At 41.4% G+C, this 13226-nt stretch overlaps 1 protein-coding gene across 1 annotated transcript; it reads left to right on the top strand.

Annotated features, from left to right (window-relative positions):
• Nucleotides 1-721: 721 nt before the first annotated feature.
• On the top strand, nucleotides 722-12159 carry LOC119721476 (lactadherin-like). Its single transcript, XM_038191557.1, has 5 exons — nucleotides 722-775; nucleotides 3249-3501; nucleotides 6145-6279; nucleotides 10444-10649; nucleotides 11114-12159. The coding sequence occupies exons 1-5, from the start codon at nucleotides 722-724 to the stop codon at nucleotides 11249-11251; spliced, it is 786 nt and encodes a 261-aa protein (XP_038047485.1). The 3' UTR covers nucleotides 11252-12159.
• The last annotated feature ends 1067 nt before the right edge of the window (nucleotides 12160-13226 follow it).

The raw sequence follows: 13226 nt of genomic DNA on the forward strand, positions 1-13226 counted from the left end.
GGGGTACCCCCCCCCCCCCCTGGCTACGCCTATGAACAAAGGGAGTAAACGCACTGGCTGGGCGCTTATCTTACAGTCACAACATACGCCAAACTAAACCTTGAAGCGTGTCGTCTGTATTTTAGCCTAAGTACTAATTGTTCATACAGATATCACTGTAAAGAGTTTAAGCCATCTTTTCTGGGGATCCGAAATTGAAAGAAAAAAACCCAACTAATTTTGCAGGGAATGTATATAGTAGGCAGGCAGGAAGGTGTTTTCCAGAGTGGGACCTCGAGTTTGCTCAGTGACTTACTGTTAACAACGAAACACCAAAGACAGCACGAAGTGGACCACGCATGGGCAACCGTCCTGAAATTCTGCTAGCTTTCAATGCTGAAACAACTGTAACACTGAAGATTTCATCTGCCTAATGACATCACGGTGTTTGGTCATGAATACATGTACTGGAATCATTATTAGCATATAATAACTAGTTTAGGGGCTAGACGTTGTTATGGTCTGATACGCGAAAAACAAAATTGCCCCGCCCAGCGATAAGGGCGCTATCACGACCAACCAATCACCCTCGAACCCGTCGGAACTTACAACGTCTATGCCAATTCGTACTGGTTGTGTAATGCGCGCGCACTTGTTTGGCCTAATATATATATGCAGCGCGCATTCAAAAAAAAAATCACAGTATATAGTTCCGAAGCAAACGCTCAAATTTCTTCCAGTAATGTGGAAGATGCAGCAAGACGTTTGTGCATCTTCACTGGTCAGCTCATTTGTCGTGAGTAGTATGTGTGGGACTGAAAATGAACAGTTACGCCTGCTGAAGTCGCGCATGCGCACTAGTTTTCCCCATTTTTCGGGGGAGATTTAGGAGTTGGCCTAGACGCAACCTCGTCCCCAGTGCTTACTTTATTTCCAACCGCGTTTCCAATAGTAAACCCTGGATAGGAAACTGTCTTCCTGTATCCTGATTGGATACCGCAATTGGCTAGTAATGGATTTTTATCGTGTACTTGGTGCTATTATTCACAACGTGCAGTATGTGTTTTCGCGATCATTCGTCCACGCCTTCTCGAAAATACTAATTTCCTTTCCAATTTGCTCATATTAATATGAAATATGATACTGCATGTTGTCTCGATAAGATCGTAACAGTTTGATTTCAAAAATCGTGTTTTCGTAACTCACGCCGTGCTCGCGCTGCTACGAATTGACTCTGTATTTACCCCAGACACCGCATACAAAAACAAACACTAATGTGTAACGCATATCCAGGCACCAGACTGTTCCTCATTTGCATACGTGTTCAAAAATCTTGCACATGCAAATGATCCAATACCAGGGTGAGAGAGCAGGTAGTGGTGGGCGCGTACTGCTCGACACCCTGGGGACGAGGTTGGCCTAGACGTTGTTCTAACGGATTCGTGGGAGATATTGGTTGGTTGTGATAGCGCCCTCTCGCGGCGGCGGGTTATCGCTGCGGCAGGTTATCAAGGTAGCAGACCAGTAAATAAACTTCCATAGACCCCAATGGTAAATGCTCCCACTTCAAAAATTCGGGGAAAATACTCACAACTCTCCAAGGTGTTCGAGACACACATCAAATTAAAGCTTATTTCATCATCTTTCATTTTCTTTTCAATTTTTGGGGGGTCAACTGATGACTTTTAGGAGAAATTTCCTTCTGAAGATGATCACCCCTAAATATAGACCTGAAGACCATCGCCATTTTGAAAAACGATGCCTATACTCCATTGCAAAATCGAGCGCTTTTAGGGTCCAAATTACATCCAAATTACACAGAACTGCAAGCTCCCAGTCCTGTGCACGGCTTCCACCCATATTTTTTACAAACCCTCAAGTTCATGGCCCACAGCATGCTCAAATACTGAAGATTTTTAGGGCATGCAAATCGTGATTTGGCCGGCGTAGGCAATTTCGGACCGATTTACTGGTCTGCACCCTCAAACCATAACACTGTCTAGCTCCTACACTACATAATAACATAAAGGGGCTCCGGAAAAACATTTGAAACTGCCCATACGAAAATTAATTACATGGAGCATAAGGGCCCATTTAGTGGATTGCTTTGGGAAAATCAATTACACCGGGCCATTAGTTCGAAAATATCAACGCACCGAACGAAGTTAGATAGGTGACTTGGTATACGCGCCAAATACACGCGCCATTAATATATTTCGCTAGAATCCAACCTCCTCCAGAGTCAACGAGAGGAACAACACGGGCAATGCAAACTTGAAGTCGACTTATTCAATATTTTTCTCGTTTTGCTTTAAATATTTTGCACCTTTTCTCAGTTTTTGTGTGCAGGTTTTCAAGATAAAATTAATAGGTCTCAAAAATTATTTTGAAGACCTTAATATTTTCAAGCAGTGACAATTCCTGTATACAAGCACGTTATTATCAACCTCGTCGCCAGGGTGTCGAGCAGTACGCGCCCACCACTACCTGCACTCTCACCCTGGTATTGGATCATTTGTATGTGCAAGATTTTTTGAACACGTGTGCAATGAGGAATAGTCTGGTGCCTGCCTGCGCGTTACATAAGCGTTTGTTTTTGTATGCGGTGTCTGGGGTAAAAACAGCATCAATTCGTGGCGCCGTGAGTTATGAAAACACGATTTTGTTTGAAAGTTAAAATGTAACAATCTTGCCCGCCAATATGCAGTATCAAATTTCATATTAATATGAGCAAAATAGAAAAAGGAGTATTTTTGAGAAGGCATGGACGTTAAAATTACCATTAACGTGAAAACACGTAATGCACGTTGGAAATAACAACACCAACTACGCGATATAAATCCATTACTAGCAAATTGCGGTATCGAATCAGGATATATGGAAGAAAGTTTCCTATCCAGGGCTTACTATTGGAAACGAGGTTGGAAAGAAAGTAAGCACTAGGGACGAGGTTGCGTTATTATGCACCATTCGTTGTCAACAAGTCCATTTGCTATTGTCGTTAATTTACCATAGACCATTTTCTGGCCTAAATCATCCGTTTATTGTCGATTGTGACTTGGTGATCAATACATCTACTCGTGCCTTTAATTATTGTCAGCACAGAATACGATCTTTCGCCGTTCGTTGCTTGCAACACAATCTGAAACAGTTTCGAAGTAGTATTATATGGCTGAACAAACCTAAACGAAATGAATTTTCCTATTTATCACCCAAGACATTGTCGTCTTGTTTGGTGCCTCGTTCTTTTTATTGTCTGCGTGGTTCAGAGCGGAGCTGGCTCTAATCTCCCTACCGTGAAATCTTCGGATTTCACGGCTGCTTCACAGTTCAACAGCACCGTCAAATATCGAGTGATTCGGTCAAGCCAACGAGCCTCCTACTTAAGGTGTGCCGCGGCCTGTCTCAAGGAAGAATACTGCGAATACTTCAGTGATACCAAAGATACCAGACGGTGTGAATTGAGCGATGACTCGATCGTGTCAGTCAACGAAGAGAAGTTGAAATACTTCAAAAGAAATGGTGAGATTGTGTTACTGTTTCATTTCAAAGGCTCAAAGCTAATGCAACAAGCAGCACTTGAAGGGATTTCTGCTTTTACTGTAATTGAAATCCTGGTAAGCCGTCGAAAATAATATTAATATTAAGCATGTGATCTTTATGTTTCCCAAGATGTTTGGGAAATCGCCTTAAACCACAACTCACACTTAATGTTCCAGGTGTATCAATTAATGATGACATGGCTATTGCAGAAAGAATTAACTTGAATTTTGCAAATACAGCTCAAAGCAGGCCTTCTATAAACAGGAATGATTTGCCGACATTTCTCCCAGCTAATCAACCACTTCATGTCTATGAGTGGGAAATGTATCATGAACTGCGGAAAATCAACATCACCAAATCAGCTGGACCAGACAATATTCCTAATAAGATCATTAAAGAATTTGCATGTGAATTGAGTTTCCCAATCACAGATATTTTAAATTCCTCTCTTAAGGAAGGAGTGGTCCCACAGGTTTGGAAAGATGCTATTATTGCACCAATCCCAAAAGAGCTCCCTGCTTCAATTGATAAGCTGAGACCCATATCACTTACATCACAATTTTCTAAAATTGTTGAAACTTTCATATCAAGATGGCTGCTCCATGATATTGCTGGAAATCTTGATCAACATCAGTATGGTAGCCTTGGCGGGTCATCCACAACACATTGTTTAGTTGATCTGCTGAATGTCTTTTATAAAGGTAGTAATCAACCCAAAACAACAGGCACTCTAGTGTTAACAGATTTTTCTAAAGCATTCGACTGTGTTGATCATACAATCGCTGTGACTAAACTGATCTCCCTTGGAGTTAGATCTGAAATTGTTCCATGGATCATTAGCTTTCTTTCGTGCAGGCGTCAGAGGGTTCGTTATCAATCAGCCATTTCTGATTGGGAACACCTTACATGTGGAGTTCCTCAAGGGACAAAACTTGGTCCAATTATTTTTTTGGCCACCATTGACGACGCCTGCGCTGACTCCGTTGGTCACAAATGGAAATATGTCGATGACCTCAGCTTAGGTGAGATCAGATCAGTCAATAGCCATTCTTTTATGCAAAATAACATGGATGATTTGTTTCACTGGTCTCAGGCTAACAAACTTACGCTTAATCCATCTAAGTGTAAAACTATGCAATTTCACTTTGGGAAAAATCCCCCCGACCCACCTTCTTTAAAGATTGGTGATAACATAGTTGATGTTGTAGCACAAACAAAGTTGTAAGGAGTTTGGATTCAGAGTGACCTTAAATGGAGCACCCAGGTCCAAGAAATGATCTCTAAAAGTAGTAGACGCCTCCACATCCTTAGTCGTTTAAAAAGGTTTGGTGTTCCCAGAAACGATCTTGTAACAATATTTACTACTTATGTTCGTCCTGTCTTAGAATACGCTGCCCCTGTGTGGCACTCTGGTCTTACATCAAATCAAACATCATATATTGAAGCAATCCAAAAACGGGCATTTAAGATAATCTTAGATCAGGATCACTCCACTTATGATCATGCATTGTCTAGATTTAGTATGAAAACCTTGGCTAACAGGAAGGAAGATCTTTGTTTACAATTTGCCAAATCTTGTGTTGCTTCTGATCGTTTTAAGAGTTGGTTCCCCCTAAACAGTAGAGTTCATGCCATGGAACTAAGACAAAGACGACAGTTCATTGAACCTAAAATAAAGGTGGTAAGGTACTCCAAAAGTACTGTCCCGTACCTTACAAAACTACTAAACGCATGTATGCGCATTTGATTGTCAACAGTTTTATAATAATCACATTACCTATACAAACACGAAAAAAAAAAAAAAAAAAAATCCCAAAAATTTACAAATTATATAAAAAAAAAAAACTCTCCAGGATATATACCACCCCTAAATTTCAACTGCCGGTTAGATTTTGAAAAAGGCTGGACCATTTTTTTTTTTATTATTGTATAGTGCCGTTTTTTTTTTTTTCTTTCTTTTTCTTGTTTTCACAATCTGAAAATGTTAATGTGATTTTAATGTTAAGTATGCTTTTAAATGTATTGTTCATCTTTTTGGTCAAAATTTGTGTGTGTGTAATTTTAATTAATAATGTTTTAATGGAGTTTTTATATAAGTGATAACTTTTAATCTTTGTACATTGAACCGCAATTCGGTCTTTTGACCGCGAGAGTTCGATAAAAAAATTAATGAAAAAAATGTTTGTGATAAGTATATATAGGCGACTCATTTGGGTCATCTTGTTACTGAAGAGGACACACACTTTGGATTTACAAAGCTCTGGTTTTTCAATGTTGAGCAGGATGGAAGAGGCACATATGCATCCGAAACTATCTACTCGTGCCATTAAGCGGAAGAAAACGATTCTTTCTTCCCCGTTGAACTTTCACTTTGCAAACAGACCAATACTAAAGTGAAATCTTGATAAGCCAAACCTCAAGGAAACAGGTTCAAATTTGACTTCAGCAGAGTTTTGAGTTGAGCAGGGTTGTATATCATTGTTATACAACTGAAGGCAATGGATTGACGGTTTTGAGTTATCGGAGTGTGACTTGTCGAGATTTCACTGTATGTTCTTTAAAAAAATATATTAATGGTTACTTTGTACAAACCTTCTCAAAGCGATCGCACCTTTTCCTCAGGTGACTCTCCTTGCTTTGTGGAGGGACCTCTTGGGATGGAAGATGGTCGCATCCCGGATGAAAGCATCACAGCTTCGTCATTCTATAGAAACCTCCCTACTTATGCCCCACCCAGGACCAGGCTTTATACTCAAGGTAGGCTTTTTGGATTTAGTGCGATTAAATACATGTTTCCCGTGTTATTTTCGAGTTTCACCTCGAAAATATATTTGCTTTCGTTTTCATTTCATTTTTTCCCTATATATACAGGGCGAGTAAAAAGATAAATAAGAAAACCCAAATGGCACGACCAATTTATTTCAATAAAGTTCTGCATGTAGCAATATCAAAAATGTAGGATATAAAAGCCAAATTAATAAGCTTTCTTTTAGTAGAAGATTCATTCAAATCATATGTACTTTTCAAGTACAAAAAAGTAAGTGTTCTTTCAGCAAAACGAAAACAATTTGCATAGGGATGTGTGTGCATTTAATTGTTTTCGTTTTGCTGAAAGAACACACACTTTTTTGTGGTGATCCGTGGTCAGAACTTTAAAACGGGGGTTGTGTTTAAAATTCCGTAACTTGAAAAGTGCCTAAGTGATTCGAATGATTCTTGTACTACAAAAAGCTTATTAATTGGGCTTTCATATCCTAGATTTTGAAAGTGCTACACGAAGAACTTTATTAAGAAAATGCAGTAGCGTAACTACGGGAGGGAGGGGGGGGGGGTTGCAGCGGATGTCCGTGCCCCCCGGGGTGCCCCCTAGTCTGTGTATAGGAGACCATGGTGAAAGCGTAGAGCAAAATGACACGCTCATTTGCTGATCGTGTGTTTCGGTTTTGGGCGTATTGGCTTCGATAACCACCGGTATGGAATACAAACGCAGATATGCAAATAGACTTACAAAAAAAATCGTTCAAAATTTTGAGTTCTCCATAGGTTTGTGTACAAACATGGATGCGCCCAGCAGGGATCACTTTGTACATGAGTTAGCGCTGAATATAGCTCTATGAGTAAAACTAGCCTCCCAAGGTGATCCATGAAATAGAATGCTCCATGGATCACCGAGGGGACTACTTTTACTTCACGACGAGATAAAGCATTCAATATTTGTTTTAAACACTTCTCCCACAGATTCTGCTTGGTTTTAATATTTTAAATTATTTAAATCTAAACACAGTTAAAAAGAACTTCAATTTCAATACAAAATTGGTGGGAAATGTATTTCTCTCTTCCAAACCACCCCCTTCATGAAATGTTTGAACCCAACTCAGTGGTGCGCTCTTTTGGGAACAATAATGCGCTGCGCTCAACGCGCACGACAGCATTTGCACACAAATATAATACCGCGCCATCATCCAGAAGCTTGCGTCAAGTAGATCTGACATTGCGCACTCCGTAAGTGTCCTCCACTGCTCCCTGTCGGATGCCACGTGCCAGGTGTGTCGATCTTTGATGTTGACCCCCGTGGTTGTCAGGTCCGTGTTTACTGTATTCAACCACGTGGTTCGTTATCCACCTCTTGGCAGCTAATTGTTCTTGCGGATCGCTTCTAGAAGCGCTTGCTAGGCAGGTGTTTCCTCGGGCAGTGTCAGGAAATGGCCTGTCCACCTAAGACGTCTTCTGGTAATGGCTTTACTCCAAGGGATCTCGTTGGTTTTCTTGTAGAGTTCTTTATTGTGACCTTCTTTGGCCATGTAGTACCGCGCCATGGGTATTGAGTACTGAATTGTGAAGTCATTTTGAACCGGGAAGTGTAGTGCATGCAAACGAATGGAGTACGTGCGCGTGTTGGTTCACGGGTAGCCTTTAGTCAAGTCCCACGCGCCTGTACCCGGACCATCCGGAAACGCACCCCGGATGCTGGCACGTAAAAAGACTAGCACGAGCGGCGAAGCCGCGAGGGCCTTTCGCTCGTACCCCCCGACCTGCAAACAGGACGCTGGGATACTCTGATGAATTTCACGCTCTGATTGGTTGGATTTTGCGTGACCAGTGACCTGCGCGTCATCACGGTCATGACTCTGCAAGGTTTGCAAGGTTTGCAAGGTTTGAAACGGCCGTTAAGACTGATTCATTACTCTTTTATTCCAGTTTAGAGATGTTTTTTTCTCCTTGAAAAGCGTAATAATGTAGGAAATTCTGTAAAACTTATCTGTGTTGTAAATTTATGTTGTAATCCCACGTTGCCATGGAAATAGGTTGTCAACCAATGAAGATCAACGGGAGGGGAAGTTGTTCCCAGAGATGGTAAGGGAGAGCAGAGAAGGAAACTTCACTCACACACAGACCAGGACGGTGGTTCAGATGTTTTATTTTGCGTCTAATTTATTACCCCCAACACTCGTTCTTGTCAATGTAAACAGCCGGCCAGGGCTGGCTCTCGCCTCGCTTCCCTCAAACAGAAATGTCCTTCTGACTTTTGTCAAAGCGACGCTGAAAGAGACCGAACGATGGCAAACTTATGTATCACTGCGCTTTGTTTACATAAACATAGCTTAATGAAAGAGAGCCTAGTATGAAATATATCCCCTTGAAACTAGATAAATTGGGATTTCCTTAACTACCCCACATAATAGAATCATTACAAAATCAATTAATACAAAAGATCTCGTAGTTATTTGAAGTAAAGTGTGGGTCTATTTTCCAACGGCGCACGGACACCGTTGATTAGACCGTGCAGAGCACTTTGCGGCGGCGACTCCCTATTAAAGGAGTACACTGCGCTATCATTAAAGGGGCAACTAGTCATCATTATCAAATCCCCACATTTACAATTCCCGCCACTTGCTCAGGCTCCGTTTCGACTCACGAACGGTCGGATTGCATTATGCGACGCTCAAAATTTTGTCCACATGGTCCGCAATGAAACAGAAATCACATCCGGTATGGAATGTGCGCAATTCTATAGGAAGTTTACGGATAGCATTTGCGCACATTGTCTAACTGCGGTCTTGAACAGCTGCAGCCAGATGCTTTATACACAGGTCATAGACCACTTCCTTCACAAGATTCTGTGAAGCTCATCAGAGTATCCCAGCGTCCTGTTTGCAGGGCGGGGGGTACGAGCGAACGAGGGCCTTTACTATCTCGTGGACTAATCACTCATTCATTTATTCACGTAATATAAATCAAGCAATGTAAACCAATCATCTAACGGTGGTTTGCGGTTACCAGCAACAGCACGCGCGCCATGGCGTGCGTGCTGTCTGGCGCCAGACGACGGCTAATTTACGTTAGTAATTCTGCATTTTCATTGGTCAATTCACAACGGGTAATGCATTATGCATGTCTACCAAATCGGTAGACAAATGTAAAAAAAAAAAAAACTACACGAGATGGTAAAGGCCCTCGCGGCTTCGCCCCCCCCCCCCCCCCCCACCCGCTAGTCTTTTTACGTCTCAGCATCCGGGTTGCGTCACGTGTCCGAGTAAGCGCGTGGGACTTGACTAAAGGCTAGTTCACGGGTTGAATCACGCGCTAATCAACCTCGTCCCCAGGGTGTCGAGCAGTACGCACCCACCACTACCTGCTCTCTCACCCTGGTATTGGATCATTTGTATGTGCAAGATTTTTGCACACGTATGCAAATGAGGAATAGTCTGGTACCTGCATGTGCGTTACATTAATGTTTGTTTTTGTATGCGGTGTCTGGGGTAAAAACAGCATCAATTCGTCGCGCCTTGAGTTATGAAAACACCATTTTTTGGAAGTTAAAATGCTACAATCTGGCCCGCCAACATGCAGTATCACATATCATATTACTATGAGCAAAATGGAAAGAAAAGGAGTATTATTGAGAAGGCGTGGACGTTATAATTGCAATGATCGTGAAAACACATAATGCATGTTGGAAACGCCAACTACACGATATAAATTCTTTATTAGCAAATTGCGGCAACGAATCAGGATACAGGAAGAAAGTTTCCTATCCAGGGCTTACTATTGGAAACAAGGTTGGAAATAAAGAAAGCACTGGGGACGAGGTTGCGCGCTAATGTCTTTTACACACCCAAAAATTATGCACGTGATGTATTCACTTCGGTACTCTCTCCAGTTGTTAGTAAAGCGTCATACACGCGCGCGAACCACTGATTACAAGCGCCCATTGGCTAAAGTTGAGATGACGTCACACTTACGAACCGGATAGTACTTTGTTTGCCATAATGGTAGTACTTTGGTTGTCACGGGTATAGTTCTATTGGCCGTGCACAGAAAAATAGCAAAAATAGAAGGTACCATGTGACTCGCTATCGGCCAATCAAGACACAGAATCTGTGGATGAGGTGTTATAAAGTCAGTTATTTTGTTGAACAGGATCAGCTGCAGCCTGGTGCTATGACGGATCTGAAGACAGTCCATGGATACAGGTTAACTTCAATGGTACAGTCACCATCACTGGTTTGATCACCCAGGGGCGTGGTGACCGATACAACCAATGGGTGACAGAGCACCAGGTGTCGTACAGTGATGACGCTCAGTCCTGGGATCAAGTGACTGATGCGTTTGGCACACAAATAAAGGTATAGTAATCACTGTTAAATAGTATCGTGGTTTTTCAAATCTCGACTTCAACTCCGGACATGGCTGCAGAAGACTTGCCCCTTGAATGACGTCGGTTCAACAAGTCCAAAATATGAACACCAAATACTCATGTAAGAATTCGATATTATAAGGTTTTATTATGATTCAGGAGCAAGAGAGGGACCCGAAGCTGGGGAGAAAGCCGATGTTTGGAAAAGCCTGCTTATCTCGGTTAAAATATCTCAGACAAATCGAAATTTGGGAGGTGAAGCTTGTGTCTTTAATAACAAAATGGAGTAAAACCGTAGCACAGATAACTCGGTTCTACGGTGATGAAAAAAATCCCATTCTTGCTGTGCAGCAATATTTACCATCACAATAAGTAGTCCTCGAATACAATAATGATAATAACTTGGCTCGACAGGGTGCGCTAAACAAGTCAACCATTTTGATTGTGTTGCAGTTCGCTGGTAATTCGGACAGGAGCACGTTGGTAACCGCTCGGTTCCCATTGGCATTGCGCACAAGAATCCTGCGCATTCACCCCACTGCATGGAACAAGCATTGCAGCATGAGGTTTGAAGTGATTGGCTGCTATTAATCACATTGAATTAGTCGATAACTGGACTGGAAATAATCGATATCGAAAGGAATCGATAATTGAAACCCATCTTTATATTAATTGTGTAGTTACAATACGCCTGGTGAGATTGATGTTGCATAAAACAGTAGGTCTATACTCAGAGATCTACACGTAGTTTGATTTTCAAAGGTCACTGTATGATAAACTTTTAAAAGTAACAAAAAATGTCTAGTGAAGTCAAGCTTTTTCTTTTAAATTAGCAACTTTTTAATTAGCATTCATTTATATATATGATAGTTCTCATTGGTAAAGAGCATCGCCATATGGCTTGCTATAAACAATCGTTTAAACACCGGAGAAAAGTGTTTAAACCGACCAATGATAAACGTGGCCACTCACTAAGGACAACAAATTATGGTTTTGTCCCCTTTGTGTTCAGTTGTGTTCATTTTAAAAAGAACATAATTTTTGTTATATAATAAAGCAATTATTTAATGTTTTTTGAAAACCATCTTTTGAATGACAAAAAAGCGGCCGACATGACCAGCTTCATCGCTTTCCACGCGCCGTCTAGTAAGCTTAGTAGCGCCACCTTGCCCGCAAACTCCACGACTATCGTTATCGTAAATTGGAAGGAGTTGGCCTTAGGTACAAGGCACCAACGTATAAGTGATCATGTTATAGCTGTTCTTTTCCTCCTGTTTGTTGTTAAAAGTACGCCTGTAATTTGCCTGTAAATAAATGTAAGGGATAGGGGACTTAATTTTGTAAAACTCATAAAACTGTGAGCAAAACTACTCGTTTTGTAAGTTCCAAAGTTGTAAAAAAAAATTATGTACTTCAGGATATAACAGATGGTACTGTGCAGTTATTGTCGTCATAGATTAAGTATTTACCCGGGAAATAAACGTCCAATTTCGAGGAGAACACCGTTTGCCCAAATTTCGTTGTTAATTCGGCTTTCATTAAAACGTTTGAGAGAGATGTGGTCCCGAACCGATAAAACAAATGCGACATTTCATAGTTCATTTTGAAGCTAAAGATACTGTGCTCGGCGTTAACATGGTGATGTAGTTATTACTTATCAGAATTCAATCAAAAAGTAGACTCATGAATATTCAAAAATATAATTAGCTGGCTTGACAGACTTCGACACCAGCAAATCGGACGCAGAGCCTGCAAATCTTAAAGCCGCCGCGCGCAGCGCAGAGGTTTTCCTTTGTTGACAAGTATTCATGGTATTTACCAGTGCGGGCCGTTATCACGCATAGTCGTTAATCCTTGTGTGTAGGATCCGTGACCCAACCCCCTCTGTGCTTCCCCGTCCTAAACTCTTCACATTAAGCCGGATCGACAGGATCTTAAGTTGTTCTCAAACACTTCAGGCGATCTATTGCATTATGGGGTGGGTACAAGTTGAGGCCACGAAAACAAGACGAAGTTAGTGAAGTATAGTTGGGCCTTTTGGAGAGAAATCTGGTATGTCATCAGGATGCATGCATTGTGCGCGTTGTGATATTTCTCATGTTGTAGCAGTTGTTTGTGGTTTGTCTATCCATCAGCCTTTTCAAAATCCATCAGCATTTTTGATTATTTTATGGCGGACATCGACACAATATGCGGGCGGGTTTTTTTCAGAGGGTTAATGTGGGTAAATACGAAAGAGTTTAACTACTCCAATTAGCGCACTCCTGTGTGCACTTCTTATACGTTCCCGTCAAAGTATAATCTAGCGATAGAGGGCGTGCTTTGCTTCGATGGATGATTTCAGTATCTGATAAGTCACGGTCGTTCCTCCTTGACAAGATTGTGTTAATTGCTTCAGTGTTGAAGGCGCGCAGCTAGAATTAAATGCCTTATTATCAATCGAACAAACGGAATGAACGTACTGGCTTGGGTGCTATCTCGAAGTCACATTGCCAATTAAAACCTCGAAACGTACCATTGAATTTTGGCCAAAGTACCGTTAATACATCACTGTAAATAGTTTAAA

This window comes from Patiria miniata, unplaced genomic scaffold (assembly GCF_015706575.1).
Source record: "Patiria miniata isolate m_02_andy unplaced genomic scaffold, ASM1570657v1 HiC_scaffold_13, whole genome shotgun sequence".
Classification (NCBI taxonomy): Eukaryota; Metazoa; Echinodermata; class Asteroidea; order Valvatida; family Asterinidae; genus Patiria; species Patiria miniata.

Bases quoted from the DNA above. Each gene is read 5' to 3' on its own strand.
- LOC119721476 (XM_038191557.1), top strand. From the start codon at position 722: ATGTGGAAGATGCAGCAAGACGTTTGTGCATCTTCACTGGTCAGCTCA. The intron at 776-3,248 runs GTGAGTAGTATG...TGCGTGGTTCAG, and splicing joins CACTGGTCAGCTCATTTGTC to AGCGGAGCTGGCTCTAATCT. The intron at 6,280-10,443 runs GTAGGCTTTTTG...TTTGTTGAACAG, and splicing joins GACCAGGCTTTATACTCAAG to GATCAGCTGCAGCCTGGTGC.